The sequence below is a fragment of the Dromaius novaehollandiae genome, chromosome 4 (assembly GCF_036370855.1).
Source record: "Dromaius novaehollandiae isolate bDroNov1 chromosome 4, bDroNov1.hap1, whole genome shotgun sequence".
NCBI classification, from domain to species: Eukaryota; Metazoa; Chordata; class Aves; order Casuariiformes; family Dromaiidae; genus Dromaius; species Dromaius novaehollandiae.
Window position 1 is genome coordinate 7,357,346 of NC_088101.1, and position 21,910 is coordinate 7,379,255.

At 40.6% G+C, this 21,910-nt stretch overlaps 1 protein-coding gene across 1 annotated transcript in view; it reads right to left on the reverse strand.

Moving 5' to 3' along the window:
• The window catches only part of CDS1 (CDP-diacylglycerol synthase 1), a 33,347-nt gene extending 12,062 nt beyond the window's left edge, over positions 1 to 21,285 (reverse strand). The window contains exons 1-7 of the mRNA XM_064510313.1: positions 20,996 to 21,285; positions 11,675 to 11,802; positions 8,474 to 8,570; positions 6,039 to 6,136; positions 4,661 to 4,800; positions 2,712 to 2,770; positions 606 to 688 (exon numbers count right to left, since the gene is read on the reverse strand). Of these exons, the coding sequence (XP_064366383.1) occupies positions 606 to 688; positions 2,712 to 2,770; positions 4,661 to 4,800; positions 6,039 to 6,136; positions 8,474 to 8,570; positions 11,675 to 11,802; positions 20,996 to 21,061 (671 nt within the window). The 5' untranslated portion in view covers positions 21,062 to 21,285. The remainder of the gene's footprint in view (positions 1 to 605; positions 689 to 2,711; positions 2,771 to 4,660; positions 4,801 to 6,038; positions 6,137 to 8,473; positions 8,571 to 11,674; positions 11,803 to 20,995) is intronic.
• Between the last annotated feature and the right edge of the window lie 625 nt (positions 21,286 to 21,910).

Genomic DNA, 21,910 nt, shown 5'->3' on the forward strand with positions numbered 1-21,910 from the left:
GTGTAGGACTAGTAATATATGACACTTTGCTTGTTGAAATTATCCTGTTTGCTTGCTGCAATTAGCTAAGAATATTTTTAAAGATATCAGGCAAAAACTCCAGAGCACTTTTGTTTTTTAAAATCTCTCTCTGTGAGGATCCAATTTGCTTTAAGCCTTCCGGAAGGCAGGTCTCAAGCCAGACTCCTGAAGCCACACTTGAGAGTCTGAATGAAATAGCCCAAGTGACAGAGCACTGAGCAACATGAAGCTCTCAAATAATTCACAAAGAACTGCTGGATATTCAGCCATTTCAGTTTAGCAAAATACTATGGAAAATATTTCACTGAGCATGCAAGTAATCCTATTCCTTGCAAATGAATCAAGTAGTTGTTCCTCACTACCATACTTTTGGCTGCCCACTGAGTTTAAGAGGTTTCTGCATCCTGCCCTCTACCCTTCATCTCCTTGCTCCCAATTCCTCCCACTCCCCTTGACATGAACGCTCCTTTGATTTGTGCCGATTTAACTGTTTTCATGATTATTCACTAACCAGATCTGCTGTGTAAAAGCACCAACCTTTCAATGCAATAGAATTATAAATCAGTTTATTACTGTCCCCTTACCAGATCATGCCTTCAAACAGATTTTGGATGACAAGATGAGATTGAGTTACAGTGATCAGCAAAGTGACATGAGTCCATGCGAACTGTTAACAATGCAACAACACAACAGTTAGTGAAAAGACAGATCAGTACACCTTGATAAATACTGGTATGTCAGATAAAGGAGCTACTTAGGAGCTCACAGGAAAGACCAGTTCTAGTGATAAGGCAAGGGATGTGTGCATACAGTATATCACCAGTTAGCTGACTTTCCGAAACAAAATACTGGCAAACTTTAAAAGTTTTTCCCATCATTTACCTTCACCTATAATTTTTTTTTTTCAACATGCAGTTTAAAATCCAATTTAATAAGACATACCTTCAACATGAAAGAAACAAATAAATGGTAGGCAATGTGATATTCTGTATATACATATAATAGACAAGTTAGAACTGTAACATTAAAATGGCAGTGAAGAACTCATGAAAGAGTCATGCTACAACGATATGGAAATCTTGTGACCGAACACCAGCCCTTTCATAAAACACAAAATTTCTAAGGATCAGACTAGCAGAAAGGAAAATGTTAATTTCTGTGTGTGTGGTTGTTTAAACCATCAGTTTCATCTGTATTAATGTACTTGGTGTTTATTCTGTAGCTGCAGTACACAATCAAGTAATTTCCAGTTTACCAGTAAAGCTTCTACATTAGACTTCATTGTCCAGAAACTTTTAAGTCAAGAACTGGTCATTTTTCCAGTAAACACTGAAGTTAAGCACCCTAAATGTCAGGGCTATTTAACATTCAGAATGTGCTGTTTTTTAATTCTCATATCATATCAGTTTTCCTATGGCAGCCAGGATCTACTTCCAGTTAAGAAAGCTTGAGAAGGCTGAAAGGGTGTGCCACAACTGCCTAAAGGTTTCTGAAACACACTGACCACCAGTTAATTAAAGCAGAATTTCTATTGTTGATACAGCAGTATTGGAACACCGATTAAAAACAAATGGCTACTCTCCTCCTCTCTCCAAACCTTCTCTCCCCACTGCCTGAGGATACGTGGCTCCCTCTCTTCTGATGAGACTCTTATATAGTCACACCACAATGCTTTACAGACAGGCCCCGAGTCATAATACTTGCCACCCCATTTTCTTTCTGCCTTTCTCTTTCAGGAGAGGAAAAAAAGGGGAAGGGCAAGGAATTAATATATTTAGCTTGTGCCAATTTGAAAACTTGTATTTTGCATGTTAGCAGACAAAGACCATTTCTCCTAGAAAACCGCCTCTCCCAGACAAGCCAGTTTTCCCAACAAGCAGGGTAAATTCTTTTGAGTAAGAAACTGTTTTTTACATGCTTATGAAATCTTTAAGGCTATGTTATCTGCCAGCTACCTAGGTTCTTTAAAGAGGAGCTGTACTGTATTATTGTTGCTTCTAGTCATTCCTATATTAAATACTAAAGATTTTTCTTTTTAAGTGCAGTGACCGATTGCTCAGTGTACACCATTACTTTTAACTTTTATCTTATTAGATACCTAAAAAAGAGAGGTTCGTGTTCTTGATTATCTACTATGCTTTTTATCAGGTGGCCAAACACTGGAGACAAAAACAGTTTAACAGACTGACAATCTATTCAGGCACAGCAGAATACACTACCAGAACTGCTGTTAAGTGTCACAGAATAAATCCTTCATGAAGTGCTTGAGATACAGTCCCTCCACAGTACTATAGTGGGGCCTCTAAAAAATTACACTTCAGTCACAAGAACCATTCCCCATGATGTTGTGAATATATTTAGCTTCTGACCTGTGAGATAAGCACACCCCACTTCCACCAGGAATCTCTTTCTTAGCAGCCTGTCACCAAAAGGAGATGTATCACGTTTTCTATACATGGGACCTCACAAGTTATAGCTTCTATTCACTGAGAGACCATATGTTGTGATATAATAATAAGCCACAAGGCAAAGAGATCCTGAACGGACCAATGATACTTGAATTCATGTTACTGTGAGTTTAAGCATCTTTTCCCCTGTCTTCCAAGCTATTTTATGAAGATAAGGATATTACACCTTCTAATGATTTCCATAACAACATGAGTGACCACAGGAAAGTGGTTAATACACACCATGTAAAACTGAAGACGATAATGTTTCTTCACTAAACTCAAAACAAACATGCAGAAACCTGTAAAACAAAGCAGGTGTAATTTGTACAGTATTGTATTTAATTACAATGAACCATGACATAACAGTAATTCTTTTCCTCTAAAGCAGTTTTTAATCCCTCAACTTTTAGGACCATTTGCTTCTATTCAGTCAGTGTATACACAGAATGACTTATTCTCATTAGAAGGCAAGTTTTAACTAACATTAGTAAGGATGCCCATTTCATTAGTTCAGGAGTTACAAAGTCCCATCATAGACATCCATTTTCAGGGTAGGAGACCACCACCTTTAAGAGCTATTCAAAAACAAAGGTTGACAAGCTTGTTTTTAAATGGTTAACAGAAGTAACTTAGGAAAACCATACCCCTTCTCCCCAGAAAGACATATGGTTGCATAAAACAGAAGCGAGAAGTGCAGATGCTGGGGAATTCAACTGATGGAAAGAAACATAACGCCCCTCGATTCCATCATACCAACTTTCCTCCCTCTACGGTAACGTCACGCTCGGGAGGGCCCTTAACCCTTCAGGGACTCCCTCAGCAATCCACAGATCAGGAAGGTCAAGTCTACCTAACAACTCACAGCCACCAAGACGGGCTGCTGTACTCTGCCTCCTGTTGTGCTCGTGATTGGGCTGTCCTGTCTCTTCCCTTATCACCCTCCGGCAGCGGCAAGACACTAGATGAAGTTATTTTTCCTTAAGATGCAGCCAGCTGAAAGGCTAAGCCTTTGAAAGTTGGTTTCTAGTTTGTGATCTAAGCACAGAGTAGAATCTTTAAACTCAGTTTAAAAAAAAAAAAAAGGACAAACTAAAAGTTCTATATTAAGATCGGGTTGTTTGATACATTCCAAATATTTGTAACACAGCAGAAAAGTGCAATAATTTGCAGAAGATTAAATTGATCAAGGAGGAGGGTAGAAAAGAGGAGTTTCAGAGGAACGTAAGTGTGGTGAACTGGCGCACATCAGCAGAGTTAGAAGTTGAGGAATGCACCACCGTAGAAACAATAACAACCACTTGTTCTAATTTCCTCTAACACTCCCCTCTTGGGCCACACTTCCTCTGATGAGGTAGTTAAAAGGTAGTTAAAAAAAAGAAGTTAGAATTGTTATTCCTGTTTTACTGATGGAAAATCTGAAGCAACTCAGCCAACACTCTCCAGCAAGACCAGTTGCAGAGTCAGAAATAAAACTCAGTTTTGAGCATAAGCCCAGTGTCCTGTCCATTAGGCTCACCTTCATCTTCTGTTGACTCATTTAAAAAAAAAAAAAAATTTAATTGCCTTTCTGAAAACACTGTGGACTATAATTACTTGTTCAGAAAGCAATATGCCACAAGACAGATGGCTTTGTTTCTTCTTCCTAGAGGAGAAGCTTTTAAAATACTGTTTCTCTGGAAAGCGAGGAAAGTTTATCAATGATACAATATTTGAATATCTTGTAGACCAAGTAAAGCTTCAGGTATTTTGCATGGCAAATTTAAAATCTAACAGTAAATCTTATTCCTGTAGACCTGGCAGAACACTTGCACAATAAAGCATCAATCCAGCAGAGCAATTAAACATACAAGTCATCTCCACGGATACCACTCATACTAAATACTATTCATACATTCAAGTATTGAGCTCAGTCCTTAAGCTATCAGGACTAACTTATGCTGACTCCATATGAGCAGTATTAGCTCGACTTTCTCAAGATAACCTACATTTTTGGGCTATTTTCTTCTCAGGGAATGTGAAATTTGGATTAACCTTTCTACAAAAAAAATGGAAATGTGACTACCAACACAGTAGAAAGAAGAACTGGAAGCAGACAGAGCTACAGAGTATGAAGGAAGTTTTTTCAAATCCAAACTACAGAAACAAATGCAGCACAATGTTCTTTCATTTCTGTGATTTCTTACACTTACCTGCCAAATAGAGTGCAAAAGATATAAACCTGTGGTAACGAATTAGGAATTGAAGCTGCTCTCTTCTCTGAACAAATGTAGCAAAGTAATCAGCTACAGTCTCTCCATAAAAAAAGTAGTTCACACACAGCAAGAAGTACCTGTAACATACAACAGACATTAGTTATTTTAATAAGATAAATCTTTTGGTGTTGTTCTTCAAAAAGAAATGGAAAAATAGAAAATCGGAAAATATTTGTGATAAAAAACTAAATGCAAGTATAAATCAAGCCTTTCACTTTTACTTCTGAGTCACTGCCTCCTCTGACAAGTCAGTTCTTAAAATTTAATTTTTCCAAAGCAACTTGCATTAAAAAAAAGACAAATTTTGGAGATGGATACAATTTTAAAAACACTTTCATACTGAATTATAGTATTGAATACTCCATACCTATTCAAGCCCTTTTGAGACATTCCATGATCAAAAACTACAGAGCAAGTATCAAACATTATCCATAGAGAGAAAAGCAATTCTGCATATTTTTTCCTGTATACTTAAAAAGGACAGTTCGTGGTTTCTGCCCTACAAAGAGAAAGTACTTGCATAATTAATTCTCTGAGGTTTTAAGACAGTTTGGATCTGCCAGGAGACTTGAGGACCTGAACATAACCTAACTTTTGCAGTCTGGCCTAATGATTCTTGCTCAAAAGAATTATTGCTGCATCTTCTGCTCCAACTCACCACACCCTTCGCTTGCCTTTTAGCTTTCTTTACTGAGGAATAATCTTACTGGGTTAAACCAACCAACAAACTAGTAAATGCAGCTGTTACTAAAACTTTTAAAAACAAATTTGTGGGACCCTGTCCATACCCAAGGTTCTATAATGAGCCAAAAGGCCCACTTTCAGACAACTCTTTTTGAAGGATCTTCAAAAGAAACTACATTCAGTCAAGATCTGGTGTATAGGTAACTCTACTACAAGGTCTTCATGCAAGTACAGTTAATCAGCTTGCCACAGTGAAGCCACAGTTAGATCCTCAAATGCTAAAGCAGCATTCAGCAAAAAGAAACAGCAAATCTAAAACCAGTATGAGATGCACAAAAGGAACATACTTTTTAGCTTATTACTGTGGTCAGTCACAGAGGCTAAGAACCTGCAATTTAAGATGGACTGCATCTCTGGGTATTCTTAGACAAAGCAGTGCTCATTTCTTTCTATTCCTCCCTGCCTCCCATAGATGCTAAAGCTCACAAGTGGAAGACAATTATAGAATATTGTATTAAGAGAGCAATGTCAGGTTTTAGCTCTGCACATTTCCTACAAAGCTGTCCTTCCACCATTATGGGGTATGAAGAATATGACGGTTTATATTTCAAATCTTTTGCTTGCTACTCACCAGCTTAGGGATCTAAACCACGGTAAGTCATATGAGTGATAGACTCTGTAACCTATAGTAATGATTTCATGAAAACACTTCACTTGGATGCTTAAGACCTAAAATTAAGAGAAAGAAAGAATTACATAGATGTACTATAGTTGTTCCTTAAAGGCAGCAAGGAGTACTGCAACCTGCATTAAGGGGAAAAATTGTTTTGCATAGAAATTCCACACAGACCTCAGACAACTTCAAAGAGAGTTCAGGGAAAACTAAGTTTTGTTTAAACCCCCCCAAAACTAGAAAACATGAGGCATGCTGAGAAAAGGAATGTTGGGATAGCTGCAAGATTTCAAACATTAAACGAGAGAAAACTCCTGACTTTTCTTCATTAAAACAGTTCAGCAGTGGCAAGTCAGAAGCACTTCCTGTAAAAAAGGCCCTTCTAGTTCTTTTGGCTAAGTTTTATTTTTAAGTTTAGTTTAAGAGGTATTTACTACATCCAAAGGGAAAAGTAGGTGTGCAACACAATCTGGACACCCAGGTCTTCTACTTGCAAGCATCTCATTAACAGTGAGTCTATACTGCTAATTAGCATTGCTGATTAAAAGCAAAGCTCGTCTAACCCAGGTCTGAATGTCACACCCTCCACTGCCTTCATTTTGTTTTGATGATCTGACTACTGTGCTGGCCTGTGCAAGTCTGGAAGTATGTCCTGCCAGTCTTGGGCTCCAAAGGCCTATTTGCCAGTTTTGTCTAATCCATATCCCCAAGCAGATCACCGTGTCCAGATTTAAAATATTTCAAAATATTAGTCATAAGTAATCCTGTGCAGAGGTAGGAGTAAAAATCTGCCTACACTGCCTGGGCACGTAGGCATGCTAGGCTTTGCAATGCTCTTAGCGCTTCCATTCATTAATAAATTTCATCTTGCTCAACACGTAAACACAGTTCAAAAAGTATCACATCACCTCAGTGAGTTAATTTAGAAGTCTACCTATCTCATGCTCCCTCTTGTGCTTTACCTACATCATAAACTTGAATGATATTTGCAAAAGCAACATTAAGGGATTGTGCCTTGCAGTGGAAAAGGACATTTGCGTTTAAAGGCAAAATCTTGTCAAGAATTTTGTCAAAATTTAAACTATTTGATTCCAGTGAAGTGAAATCATTCATGAACAAAACAGTCTTTTTGCTCCATTTTTTCTTTTTTAAATAGTCTCCAAGCAAATGTCAAAATTATAAAGACTATATTAGATGACTAAGTTTTTGCTTTATGGTGCAAGAGATGAATAATTATATATGTTTTTTAATTACTCCAGTCATAGGCAAAGCTATAAAGAATCTTACAGCATACCATTAATGTACGAAATCACAACACAGATTGACTGCTTCCTTTTTGCTTCAGTTGTCACCATTCTGGAAGTGTTATAGACTACTAAAGGAAGAATTGGGGGTGGGGGAGCACTCTGATGATAATCTATACGTTAAAGGAGCTTTTTTTCATTTCCTCTCACTCTCAATGAAAGAAAATCCTCTGCCTTTGAAAAAATGATTTACAAGATTATTTCATTTTTCTGAAGACAAAAAAATATATATACACCAGTGCCATTAGGATGTAAGAGACTAATACAGACCATAAAACTAGTGAAACAACATTCCAATATCAAACCATTACACTCCAAGATGTGTTTCAAGGTAGGTCACAGAAAAAAATAAGAACACATTTTGACAGCTAGACAAATTTAAAGAAAAAAAAATCAGAAGTACTCATTTCAGTGTTTTAGAAAATACATCCCTGCCTGTTACTTTGTATGGCTGGAAAAGATAACTTAAACCATTAGTCATTAAAGGGCAGGGGGGGAAGGCAGGGAGGCTATATGAATGCTATCATTGTGGTATTTGTTCACTTCCCAACCTAAAAATGCATTTTACTTCTGTACCTCAGAGGCAGATTTAGCTCTATTTTACAGAAAACCCAAACTCACAAGGCAGTCCTGCAGAGCAGCAGAAAACTAACGGAGCATGACTGAGGAAAGCCTTTCAGGACAAGTTGCCTCTAACAGACAAGAGCTGCCTGCTTTCCTCAGCAGTAAAAAGGGGGGAAAAAAAAAAGAAAGAATTTTTTTTTTAAACAAACTTCAAAAAATGTAAATAGAACATGGTGAAAACTGGGCAAGCAAATGGATGAGAGTAGTTTTATAAGCTTGAAGGTAAGAATTGTTAAAGTTCCTAGACTTAACTTTAACTTTTTATTTTAAATAGGATTTAGGTATGGAAGATGCCATTTATCCACAAAGCCCAATTTTGAGTCTGTTCAGTTTTTTTCACAAACATTCCTATTCACATAAATACAAGGCAAATTGCTTTCTGAAACAGCTGTGCAGTTGCTTCCAGCTATGTTTTAAGCACAATGAATGAAGAGGTTAAGTAAGAACTCATTTAAACAAACTTACCAGAAGCATCAGCATAAATGACCCCAGGTATATGATCAGAAAAAACATCGAAATCATAGCTAGAGTTAGAATTCCACGAATCCACCAGTTTTTCCATCTATAAAAATAAGATAATAAAAAGCAATCGGTTATAAATTAAAATAAAGGCCACTTCCTTTACAAATTGGATAATAAAGTATTTTAGAAACGGTGGTACTTCCACAAAATTTCTTGCTTATTTAATAAAATACACAGCAAGAGACCCAGAATTAACCAAGTATCCAAGTAAATAAAATATTCAGTGAAAGAAATCAGAGTCAGTAATATTAATTTGCAATTATATGGAACAAACACTCTGTTGAAGGTGCTGTGAAAATACATCAGGACTCTCACAAAGCATTATGTATCAGCAAGATATATAGGCTCTCAGACATGTAAATGCTTACATTTTAAAGAAAGGCTGCTGGGGGGGTGGGGGGTATATCAGTTTTGGAGGAGTGACAGAGAAAGAAGAGGTCATCACAGACTTTGCTTATAAGCAAAGTAGCTATTTTCCCAGGCAGAGTATCATCTATTGAAAGCAGTCCTGCGCTCATGTGAGCACCAGAACCAGGACAAGGCAACATGTAGAAGTGAGGGATGATGGAGTAAACCAGTTGTACTCTTTTACCCTTGTATACTTTTGCAACCACCTGCCACTACCTAAGGAACGTAGAATAGAAATTCCTGTTATCATTAATGTCTTCTTTCATGAAATAAGGCATTTTTAAAACACAGACTGAAAAGCGTTTGCTGAGGAAGTAAACCTAGGGGGGAGGTTTGGGGGTTTTTTGTTTGTTTGTTTGTTTTTTGCAACTTCTAGACTAAACAAAATGTGATTTCCTCCCCCTTCCACCCTGACCAGTATCAGGAAAAATCAAAGCTTCAGTTCATGTAAAAAACAAACTAACACACACAACACACAAACACACAGATTTCTGGAACTAAACTTCTCACATGCTCCACCCTGACGTGGAAGTGTTCCTAGTTACTAATAGTCCACTTCCTGCAAGTTTCTCTCCTCTTGTTCTTGTGTTTCTCCCTTCAAGAATCTCGCCTGCAAGAGTATACTGAAACCACTTAATCACAAATTATTGCTAATCACAAAAAACATACTACAGGTTAAAACAATTCTTTCTATCGCTTTGCTTTTATGACAGTCTTTTATACTTCCTTGCTGCATCAGCAGAGACATTTGTTTAAAGTGACACTACTACTTTAGATTCATAACCCAGGCTTCACGTAAATTTGAATTACATTCATTTACTTTTAAAGGCTGTTATTCACTGGCAGACTAACGGTAATTAAAGCCACTAATTGGAATTGCCATAGCTATCGGAACAAAGGCAGAACTGACCATATTGCAACAGATGCTTTAAATTCCTTTGCTACATTAGCTATAGAGTAGCAACTTGTTTAGTGATGTATCTATGATGAACAAAAGACTCCAATAAAAGAATTCAAATTCTCTAAAGAAAAATGTCAAAACGCCATATGAAAGCCTGAGGTTTTGGACAAGCACAGTCCTGGAAAGCCATCTTCGGTAAATAAGATAAAAAGCACCAGAATCTATGAAGCCACCTAATACTACGACAAGTTCATTATATTGGAAACTTCTGCTAGCCTGGCATGGATGCTGTTTCCTCTAAAGGTCAAATCTAAAATGTGACAACATTTTAGGGCTATAGTGCAACTCATTCACGCTACCCATTATGACAACAGTTCTGGTGGGACTGCCTCAGATATTAAGCCATATTGGCAGGCAGTTTTGAATCTGGCATTCACCAAGAATTTAATTTAGCACTCAAAACATCTTTGTGCAAACACTCCAATAAAGAATTTCAAGAATGTGGAATAGGAAAGGTTTCATCTGCACTTCTTAGTCCACGTCTTGAGGTAGCAACATAAGTGCCTTCTATTCTAGAAGTGTGATTTGGAGACCTAAGACTTCCACACTATATAACACAGTAAGAGCAATTCGAAAATGATAGTAACTGAATACTTTGGCATGTGATGGCAATAGAGATAGCTTCACATTCTGCTCTGAAATGGTGCAGTTTGAAAATATGCTTTTTGAAACCTGGCCACAATAGAGTTTTGTAGCTACTAGACAGAGACAAAAAGAGAGAATGTATTAGACAACACGCACGTGAAAAAACTTTTAGTTTCACATTACTATTAGAGACACCTACTGGAGACCAGTTTTTTGAACAAGGGCTTGTAAAGTTTTATCATATACTGGATTGAAGGTCTGTCTTCTGACTTCTGCAATACTTGAGTTGTGTATAAAATATAAATCAATTATATATTGATTTTGTAAGTTAAGCACAAAGTATACAGGATACATGTATCTGTTTTCCTAGCTAGTTCTTCAGTACATAACCTATCCCACACCTACCTGCTTTCACTGGGTTACTGAAAGAAAGGAAATGCTAATAGCCACCTCCAAAAGTATTCGGCCAAGGAAATGTTTTGTATGTAAAGAAACTACATAAAGAAATGTAACAGGAATTTGATCCATTAGCTTCCATGAATATGGAGATTGCCATAACTATCTATGTATCTAGCTGTATAACCACACACACACACAATTTGCTACCCTTTAGGTCCCTGTGAACAAGGGTGGGGGTTAGAAAACAGGGCTTGAAATGACAAAAAAGGCAGAAAAAAAAATAAATATGGCTTACAGGTAAAAGCTATGCTATATTTAACTTTAAAGAGAAGTTATAAGTGGAAAAGCTGGCACAAAAAACAAAGCTCACCCAGACAGAGAATTTGTACTTCTTTTCCTTTCACAAATGAACTTTGATTATCACTGGATGGATGAAGTCAGTGCATTACAACCACCCAGAAATACATATTCTGGAAGTCAAACCCAATTACTATTCTTTGGCCCATTTTATAGCAACGTTTAGAGTAAACAACCACAAATGTGGAAGTAAACTGTAGCTAAACATTGCAGTGATCTATTTAGAAGTGCATGCAGTAGGCAATCTTCAGGCACTATGCATAAAATAATTAATTAGATAAAATGGGCTATCCAAACATAAATAAATCGTGATATTAAATAAAAAATAAAATTCAGTTTTCATGTGTATCATATGAAAATTAAAACCATAATATAAACTGTAATCATTTTAGTCAGCAGCTCTCAAATTTGAGAGCTTGTTTGTTTTACTGTACCTGGCAGACAAGCCAGACAATGCCCTTTTGAGGATTTCTGGAGTGCTGTCTGTTGATGGGGGAACATCAGGAATATCTGAATCATTTCTGAGATCCAACTCTCCAAATCTTTCATCCAAATCCACTTCCTGTGACAAAAAAAAAAAAAAAAAAAAAAAAAGACCAACACAATATATAGGAATATTAGTTATGTCAGAAAACAGTATTCAGAATCACAAATGTGATGAACTGATAATTTCCACATTAACATCTAAGACAAGACAACTGTGCACTAGCGAAACTAGATACTGTAGGAGATAAGAGTATTTCAATACATATTCATAGGCTAGTACTCAGATGTTGTGGTGCTACTTGCTGCACTCAAGTAACTTCACATTCCAGGCTTGTTTTCTGCCCACATATGTAAGGATGATGATAAGTGTTTCCAGAAATAATATAACTGACATAGAATAAATAAGTTTTCCAAAAAATCTCCAAGCCTGTTACAAATTCCCCTCACCTACATCACTTAAACTACGGGACTTCTGGTGGATTGCAGTCACATTAAAACAACAGGAAACAGAATGTATGAGAAAACAGTCACTCTATACAATGTGAAGAGGTTGCTGACACAGTCCCATACATACGTAAATTGGGACTTGTACTGTTCAACTTTGGGAAAAAACAAATCTGAAAAGAGCAAGTTGTGAAGCGAAAGAGTGCTGTGGACACAACATGATTCAAAACAATCTCTTCGTGTGACCCCAATACTTTGGTTGCTTCTTCACCATTCACTAAGGACCACTCAGGAATAGGCTTGCTAGACAGACTTGTCTAACCCAAGTGCAAAATCTGCAGTCTAATTTTAAATTATCTCCAACGGTGAAGATCACATCTTTTTCCTCAGAAAATGCTAACAGCAAAGGTGCTTACTACAGTACTTGTTATAACATTTCAACAAATACAGCTCTAAGGAGTTGAAATGATACACTTGACCCTACTACAGCAGAACGAACAATGCTATCTTCAAGCTCAGCTTCTTGCTCTATTCAAACCAAACTTTTTCCTGACCTCCTTGACTCACCTCGCTTCCGTACAAGCCCCGACAGCTTTGAGCCTGCCCTGCTGCTTCAGGTTCACTTTCAAATGGCTCTAGGGACTGTGAAGTAACTGTGCTTTAAAACTTTATTCACCATCACTATACTGCCACTTCCAAGCCTTTCTCTCTTTCCAACTCCCTCATCCCATGTTGTTTTTTTGTTTCTCCCTTGTTAGGAGAAACGAAATTAGGATTTATTTCTTCTAATCTATCTCCAAGAACATGACTGCTCACTTCTTACTTTTGCCACAGTCCTGATCAACCTGCTCTAGGCAACCCTGCTTGAGCAAGGGGGTTGGACTAGATGATATCCAGAGGCCCCTTCCAACCTCAACCATTCTGCGATTTTCTTCCCCTACCCTGAAGGGTTTCTTTTGCATTTTAGAAGAGGGCAGAGGTTTCTCTCCCCATCCTTCTCCCCCCCACCCCCAAGAATCACAGAAATAAGAAGCCATACAATCTCAGCCATCACACAGTGACTTTATTCATAGGCTATAACCTTTTCCTCTTGATCTGTTTGCCTTTTTTGAGACGCTCCACTTTAAGGTAATCATAGCCTCAATAACTGAAACTTCTGTAAGCAGACTCTTGATACCGGACTGTCCAAAGTCAATAACTAAACCCATACTTAGGAAACCGCACAGAGCGGGGCTATGCCAGGGGCGAGGGTTAGGATTTTGGGGGGGTGGGGGGATAGAGTTTGATGGTGTGTTTTAGGGTGCCCGGAGGCAGCGGAGGGCTGGGAGCTGGCCAGGGTGCTGCAAGACCCGAGCGAGGCCCGCCAGCTGCTCCAGGCATCCGAGCGCCCCCCCCTCCCCCCCCCAGCCCCCCGCGTCCGGCAGGGATTTCACTCCAGGCCTCCCCAGCCCCCCCAGCTTCACTACCCATGGCATCTTCTCCAGCTACATTAACCTTACAAAGGGGGCAAATACCATTGCTTTCAAAAAACAAAAACCATTTTTCCTTGCTCACTTCATTCTCTCCCACCTGGTGAAGACATCATTCATGAATGGATTTTACTTCAATTATTTTTTTAGTAAACAACATTAACGCCTTCTGTATCTCTTAAATCTTCTCTAGAGTTAACAAAGGCAAAAATAGCAATTATTACAAGTATGGTCAAGACTTAAGAAAAAGTCTGTAAAAAACACACACAAAAATACACATATTATATATATACATATTATAAATTAATGTTCTTACAACCATGTTATCCACACAGGTTTTTAGAGTATTGTACTACATGTTAGCAAATCAGTCATAGATGTTATGATAAAAAAAGTCACAGACCTTTCCCAAAGCCATGTTCCAGCTAGGCTCTATCAGCACTTGAGTACAGCAAACTATTTGCTGAGTGCTACAGACACTACTTGCTGCACAGATGACAGGCAATAATCCTGGCTCTAAAGCCACAAGGTAGACTCTTTCATATTAATTCTTGCTTGCATGTGACAGGTGTGCTCACTTTTAAGCACTCAGAACTAAGAAAGAATACACAAAACTTTTTTATTCCATTTCTGGGCTTCTGGTATTGCAGAAAATATTACCATACCCAATCAAGCAGTAAAATACTTTCATGCATAGTTTTATCCTTTAGACATTTAAGACAGTAACTACACGTTCTATATGAATTTTCACTTGCGCACCTCATTAGAAATATTTTAGATTTGAGATTTATAACATTTGAAGTCACAGTTGTAAGGACTTTTCAGAGCATCCAAACACCCTGAAGGAGTCTTCCTGTGTTTATCTGATGTGTTTTTCAGTAGCTTGTGCTTCACGCTGCTGTTAATGTGAGTTTTGTTGGTGCAACCTGCAGTCCAGGGAGCCTTTTACCCACCACAAAGAGCTCTAAACCAAGTCAGTAACTGCCTCTGCGTGGACCAAGCCTTAAAACGCATATTAGAGGACTACAAATTTTACAGCTTGAAAAGTACAACATGAAAGCTTGCAGAAACTTTGGCATATTATAGCGTTTTCAGAGAGCATTCCCATCCGTTGTTCGATTGCAACTGCCCCAGTTAAAACTGGATTTACGTCTTCCAAAGCCAAGTGCACAATTTTTGCAAACGAAGGCTACAAATAGGATTCCAGTGTTTTCTATCATATGCTCAATTCCTAAGTCCTAGATCTTCTTAGAAGATCCTACAGAATACAGGCAGCATACCGCCACTGCACAAGGAACTTAATGTTTACTTGTCCTCATCAATACTTGTTAAGTTTCTGTCCCCCTACAGGTTATCAAATCAAGGCAGTGTTTTATACAGGATAATACAATGTATGATTTAATTTACATGTATTTAAATGATTTATTTTTACACTCCTATTAAAAATACACCTTTGAAATTCTGGTCATCTATTAAATAACTTGCACTAATTAAGAAAAACTTAAAAATACTAACTGCAGATGAGGTATTGCATAACTAAATACCTGAGAACTAAAACTCTCTGCTAAGTAAGGTACCTTATAATCAAGGCCAGCTCTATCCCCCAATAAAGTTGATGAAAAGGATATTTCTTCTGTAGCTCATCTAAACACGAAGTGAAAATGATTTTGCTAGATTTTTTTATTTTCAGATTCATTTTCTTAATCCAATGACATCCTACTGCAAAATTTGCTCAATGATATTTTGAAAGCTTACTTGGGAATCTCAAGGGTCAACATTTACCAAATGAGGAATACAGCTACCTCAAGCAGCTGAACTACATAAACTTCATTCTTCTTTCACACTGCTGAAGCTGAACAAACAAAACTTAGTACATTTTGCCATTTTTAAGCTTTAGATTTCCTACATTAACCAGTGGGGAATAAGCCACCAACTATCTTTGATTTCCCTTTGTAACTTACCTCAAGAATGACCTTAATTTTCCATTCAATTGCTATAGTGGCCACAAACATTTCATGAATAAGGAAGTTAATTTGCAAAGTCAGAAGCCAAAGAGGAAGTTGTTGACATAAGCTAGCTAATTGTCTTTCGTAACATGAAGTGATTTGAGAACCCAGTCACTAGGGGACAAGATTTTCCTCTTGTAAATAAGAATTGTGTTTTTTAATTGCTTTACAGGACTGATTATAAGTGTTCCTGTTTATAGCCATGAATTACAGCAATCATTAGGGAAGGAAATGCTGACTTGATTGCTACAAAAGCCCTCTAAAAATCAAGAGTCATGCTACTTCAGCTGGGTCTTGTACATGCAGTTTTGGAGGTTAGCACAAAACCAAGCAGCCCCTCCTCTTCCTGCTTTCCAGGTTTAGGCCATGCTGAACGCACAGGAACAACAAAGAGCTGATGGGGCTGGAACTGAAATACGATGGCTTTCAAATCATGGGTGGATACTTGCAAGGTTTTCAAAGGTTAAATGGAAATCATAAAAGTTGTGTTCTAAAAGACCAAGTAGCCTTTCAACTCCAAATCCAAATTAAATGTTTGATCCGAGGTATTTTCATTTTTCTCTACCATTCTCAAACGGCAGGTGACGGAGCCTGTTACATGAATAACATACTCCACTCTCCTTTTCTCGATTCACACCCCAGGCCTCTGTAACAGACAGAGAAGCCAGGCAACAATCTCGCTGTAACTTGTTCATTTGGTGGTGTATAATCCTCCAAGAGAACGTATCTGATCAGCTCTCTAAAGGCAAGTCAAACAAGGCTAAGATGATACAGGCCTAACAAGCACAAGAAAGAATGTAAACATGACAGCTATTCACATGCTGCTACAAGCTCAGCACGTAAACATGCACATCCAACGCACTACAAAGGACAAGCACACTAGAGAACTCCTCAAGCTCCTTGCTCTTCAGCATTTGGCGAATACCCTGAGGCGAAAGTTTTTGTTCCTTTTTGGGAGGCATTTTTAAAACAGACAGGACTTCCGTCTTTAACCTAAATCTTCTAAACGAAATCACAGATATTTGGCCACACAAAGGAGGAAACGAAACAGTCAAGACACTGTGCCTCCCTAACAGGAGGTCAAAACATGTGATATCTTGCCAAAAATGAAGCTTCCATATAAACTTCTCGTTGTTAGCTACTTCACAACAGCTACCAGAATACAGCCATGTGTCATGCAGAAAAATCTAGACATGTCGACCTTTCTTCCTCTGGAAGGAAATACACATCTTAATTCCTGTATTGCAGCTACTAATACTACACACACTCTCCACTACAGTTAACATGTGCTGAGTGAATTATGCACCGGAATCATTCTGGTTACTCTGGCTTTTGCAGTGACCTGCTGTTACTGGAATTTTTTTTAGAATATAATAAGGAATAAGTGGCAAACATGCGTTTTTTTCCCAGGGAATGCAGAATCACCTACATTAAGAGCAACTGAGAAAATTAAGACAGACATTTTCCAACAACTTGTGCAAAAAATTTAGCAAGCAAAAGAATTTAGTTTTTGTCATTTTACTTGTATAAGTATTGCTTTAGTTTTCTTCTCCATCATCCACCTTTATGCACCGCTACAGGTTTTACACTTTAGTCAATAGTTTGGTTAGACCACATTGTAGCATATTTAATTAGATGTACCTCGATATCTTCCTCTGAAGTCAAGATATCAAAGCATCAAAAGATCCTGAATGATGAAACCTGTCTTCTTTCTCCAGCAATTAAAGCCTGATATACGCAAAACCACAACAAAGTGCGAGAAAACAACTTCACACATGGAACCAAAGATTGAAACCTATGGATCCTTTTCTACCTGCACTAGTCCTAATTCACTACCACTTCCAAAAACTCAGAATTTGAAAGAGCTAGCCCTTTGATAACTACTACGCTTGTACCAGGCAGTGCAAGTGTGAGAGTCTTCTGTGAAGACGAAACAGACTCATTTTCAAGTTATTCCAAAATAAATATGTGAAATGAAAAAAGTAAATGACCCATCAGAGAGAGACTTTAATGTTCCACTGTAACCATTAGCATCGTCAGGATTTTTATTTAGCTCAAAGCAGGTTTACAAGGTTTTAGAGAACAAAGTCCCAAAGCCAGCTTCACAGGTCTCAGTAATTTATCTAGTAATTGATTCCCAGGAAGCACTGCTTCATAGAATGGAAACAGCTTTTCCATAGTGTAAGGGAAAATGGTCAGTGATTCTGGGTTTGTCTTGGTTGCAAATAATTAACAATTACCCTAGACAAACAGTCACTCGTCCCCATGGCTAGCAACACAGCAAGATTCCACTCTACCCTCTGCGTCCTACTCTGACAACTCTGCGCAACAGAAACAGAAACAAGTCTCCAATTACTTTCAAGATATGCTAAATTTTTGAAGCATTTGAAAGCAGTGTCACTTCCTTTTCAGTAAAAGACTACAAATGCCTGGAATTTAAAGGGAAGTATGAAAACACACACAGACCGATTTGTAAAACTTTAACTAACTTCTACCTAGTAGGTATTTTAATACCTAATTATTCCTCGCGTTCAGAATGGCAGCAGAGTCTTCATGCAGGTGTTTTGGCCAGACGTTCTCAGGAATAGGGTGCACAGGGCAAGCAGCAATAGGCAAAAGAGGGAAAACCTAAAGATCACTCCTGCATATCACACAGCAACATGAAGGAATAACAAACTCGTGAAATTGCAAAGCTCTACAGGGCAAGAGGCAGGTTCGGCAGGTTCACGGGAATTTTGGGAAAAAGTCATCAGCTCTAGAAGCTAGTGAGAAGCTGAAGACACAGACTAACAAAGCTTGGGACCTTCAGGAACAAGCTCCATAAAGTGTGTACCGTATTTATAAAAAAAAAAAAAAAAAAAAAAAGTAAGTTAGCTTTTATTTGAAAATAAGTAAGTAGAAATTGCTAACAACTACAGTTTGAGTTAGTAATAGGAAATTGCAAAGATGAGGGGAAAAGAACGCTCTACTTAAATTCACTAGAAAATGAAGCCTCTATGGACACAGTAAGCATACGATGAAAAATATCAGATTACATACTGAAAACAGCACTAAAAGTCCAAAAAGTAGAACCCACCAGACATACTTAGTGTTCTTGGAGTTCTTTGGCAAACAAAGAGCGTCTCTCTGCTATGGTAAACAAGGTGCTTTAAAGTACATCACCATTATGCATCTGGAAAACTGAATGAATTGGGTCAACATCAGTAGAAGAAGAATAAATCAGTTTCCAGAAGAAAGGAGACATCTCAGTTTTCTGCTTCATTATGAATGAAGAAGAGGGAGAAGTTTCTGAGCTACATACTAAAAAGCAGCGGCAACCCATTGCATCATGACCATACCAAAAAGAAATTGTGGACAAAACGGAGAGTTTCAGGTCCAAATATGTAGTTCCATGCAAAATAAGTAATCTCAAAAGAGCAAAAGGACAGTGTGTGAGCTATGTGCTGTAAAGGACAGGCAATAGCTAGAGCAGAAAGTTAACCATCTAAGAACATGTATATAACGTGGCATCTGTAAATACTAAACAAATGACCTGAACCAATACTTCTCACCAAATCACCTACAACACACATTACCCATGCACTTGTACTGAAAATAGAGATCTAAACTGCAACCCACAGATAGCAAATTCAGCACAAAATGCTAGTTTGTCTTTCCAGTTGCCTAACTGCACTAAAGACAGCTTAATATGCAAAGGATTTCCTTGATGTCACTTGTTACCAGCATCAAGTGTCACCAATGTCATCAGTGCTGTGTACATCACAGATAAGTTAAACAACTGTAACAGGAACAAAGAGGTTCCCCAAAATAATCCATCCAAAAAAGAAGGGGGAAAAAAAGGTATTCTGTACTGTAGAAAAAGCTTTCCCCCTTTAACAACTCAAACAAAAACTGCAAACATATGCATATTTAAGTTAATTTTCTTTATATTTTCACAGACATTCCATGTGCCTGCACAGCAGCAAAGTCCTTTTTGTTGAACGTCACCTGAAATTGGACCAAGCACTCTTTTTTCCTGGACTGTCAAACTGCTACAGTAACAGTGCAGTCTACAAGAAAGGACCTGTTTTCCTTCCCGGGGATCATCTAGGAAAGCCAAAAATAATATTAGTATTTTCTAGGTCCATCCTTTTGTGTTCAGAGGAGTACAGGCTTTGACTGGCCAGAATCCACTGAAGGTAGGTCAACACATACATTCAAGCATGCTCAGAAATAAACTTTGCCTACAGAATAAAGCAAAACTGCACAGCTCCACAGGAAAACAGTTTTTTGCTACAGGAAATCATGTTTAAAAGTTAGCTTTCATCTACGGATAAGTATGGTCTAAATGCTACCTTATTTGATCATGCATATTATAAGTTCCCTTGCCTGGCGTTCATGCAATCAAAGTGCAGAATAAAAGCTGACCAGGGAGTTTCACTTTCTGATTCCCTGCCACAACACCTAAGGCAGACTGCAGACTCCACAACGGAGAAGTCCAAGTGGATTTAAATAGTCACTGATTCAAGAGCCTCACACCAGGTATTATGAACTCATTTTAGCAATCAGAGAGAGTATTTACTCTTTTTATTCTAGCTACCCAAATGAAAACGTCCTATTAGTTTTATTCAGATAACCGTCAACTGTGCTGCACTCTGCTTTTGTACAGATAAGCCTCAACTCTGTGGCAAACAAAAGAATAACGCTCTGGCTGTTTTGCCACTATAATGAACCTGATGCACAGACTCAGTGTTTTGAAAATCTCTTGCCTTAGCAGAAATGCCATACTGTAGATCTTTTCCAGGCCAGAGGGGAACATCTATCACTCAAAAAGCCACAGACAGCTGCTATGGAAGTGCTGGTACAGCCTCTAACTCGAGCAGGTCCCCTGCGCCTGCTTCCTCACCGCCGCACCGCGGGGACGTCTCGCAGACCTGCTGTGGATCCGCCCCAGCTGCCTGGGAGAGGCGTGAGCGACAAGAAAGGGCCGGGCGAGCCGAGGAGAGGCGGCAGGTAAACAGCGGCGACCTTGGCCGCGGAGGCAGGCGCAGAGCAGGCGCTCCCGCCTCGGCCTGAGGAGGCTCCGGGGAGGGGATGGCGCCGGGCTCGCGCAGCGCGGGCGACGATCAGCAGTTTTACACGGAGAGGCGAGGGGCGCAGCGAGGGATAAATATATATATATATGTATGTATTTTTTTAAGAAAGCAGACCCCCCCCCACCCCAAGCATTCGCCCCCGGGCGACACAGGAGGGGACCGACATTTCGGGAACAGGCTCCTCTTCCCCCCGCGGAAGAGGGAAAGGTGCGGGGGGAGGGGGCGGCCCCGCGCGCCCCCAACGGCCGCCGCCGCCGCCGCCGCGCGCGCCCCACCTTGTCGCTGCCGTCGTCCTGCTCGGGCTCCTCCTCGGCGGCCGCCCGCCGCCGCCGCGCCGACATCGCGCCCGGCAGCCCCGCGCAGGCGGGCGCGAGCGGGGCCGGGCCGGGCCGGGCCGGGCGGCGCCGAGGGGGCCGCGCGGGGGAGGCCGCGCGCCGGAGCCCCGCCCCCGCCTACCCTCAGGAGCCGCGCGCTGCCCCGGCCCGGGCCCCTCCGGGCGGGGGGCGCTCGCTCTGGAGCTGCCCTCGCCGCCTCAACGCGGGCGCCGGCGCTGCCTCGGAGGCGCGCGGCAGGTACCCCGCGGCGCCGCTAGCCCCACGGCGGCTGGGGCCGAGGGGCGCGGCGCGGCGTCGCCCAGGTGCGCCTCAGCGCTCCGCCCCCCCCCCCCGCCCCCGCCCCCGCCCGGCGCAGGGGGCGGGGCCCCGCCGTGGCGCGCGCCGCCGCGGGAGGGCGCCGCTGGCCCCGCCCCCCGCCGCGCCCCGGGCGGCCGTTGGGGAGGGGGCGGCGGCCGTTAGGCGGTAGCGCCTCGCGGGAGGGGGGGGGGCCGGGCTGCCGCCGGGCGCGGTGATACCGGCCGGGCCTGCTCGGTGCGGGAGGCGGCGCGGCCCGGCGGCGGAGCCGGGCTGGGCTCCGGCCTCCCCCGGGCTGCTCCGCCGGGGCCCCGCCGGCCCTGGGGGCTCGCTGAGGGCGGGCAGGCCCCGCTCCCGTCCGCCGCGGGGGGCTTGGGAGACCCTGGCGCCAGAGGAGCGGGCAGCACCCAGAGGCTGCTGCAGGCAGGTTACTTCATCGCTGGGACAGCATTGCCTCTCCGCTTCTCCCCGGGTGGGCGGACGCGGGTGGGAGAGCTGCACCCCCTCGCTAGGCACAATTCCTGCAGCAGAAGCACGGAGGCTTTGGGAGAAGACCTTCCA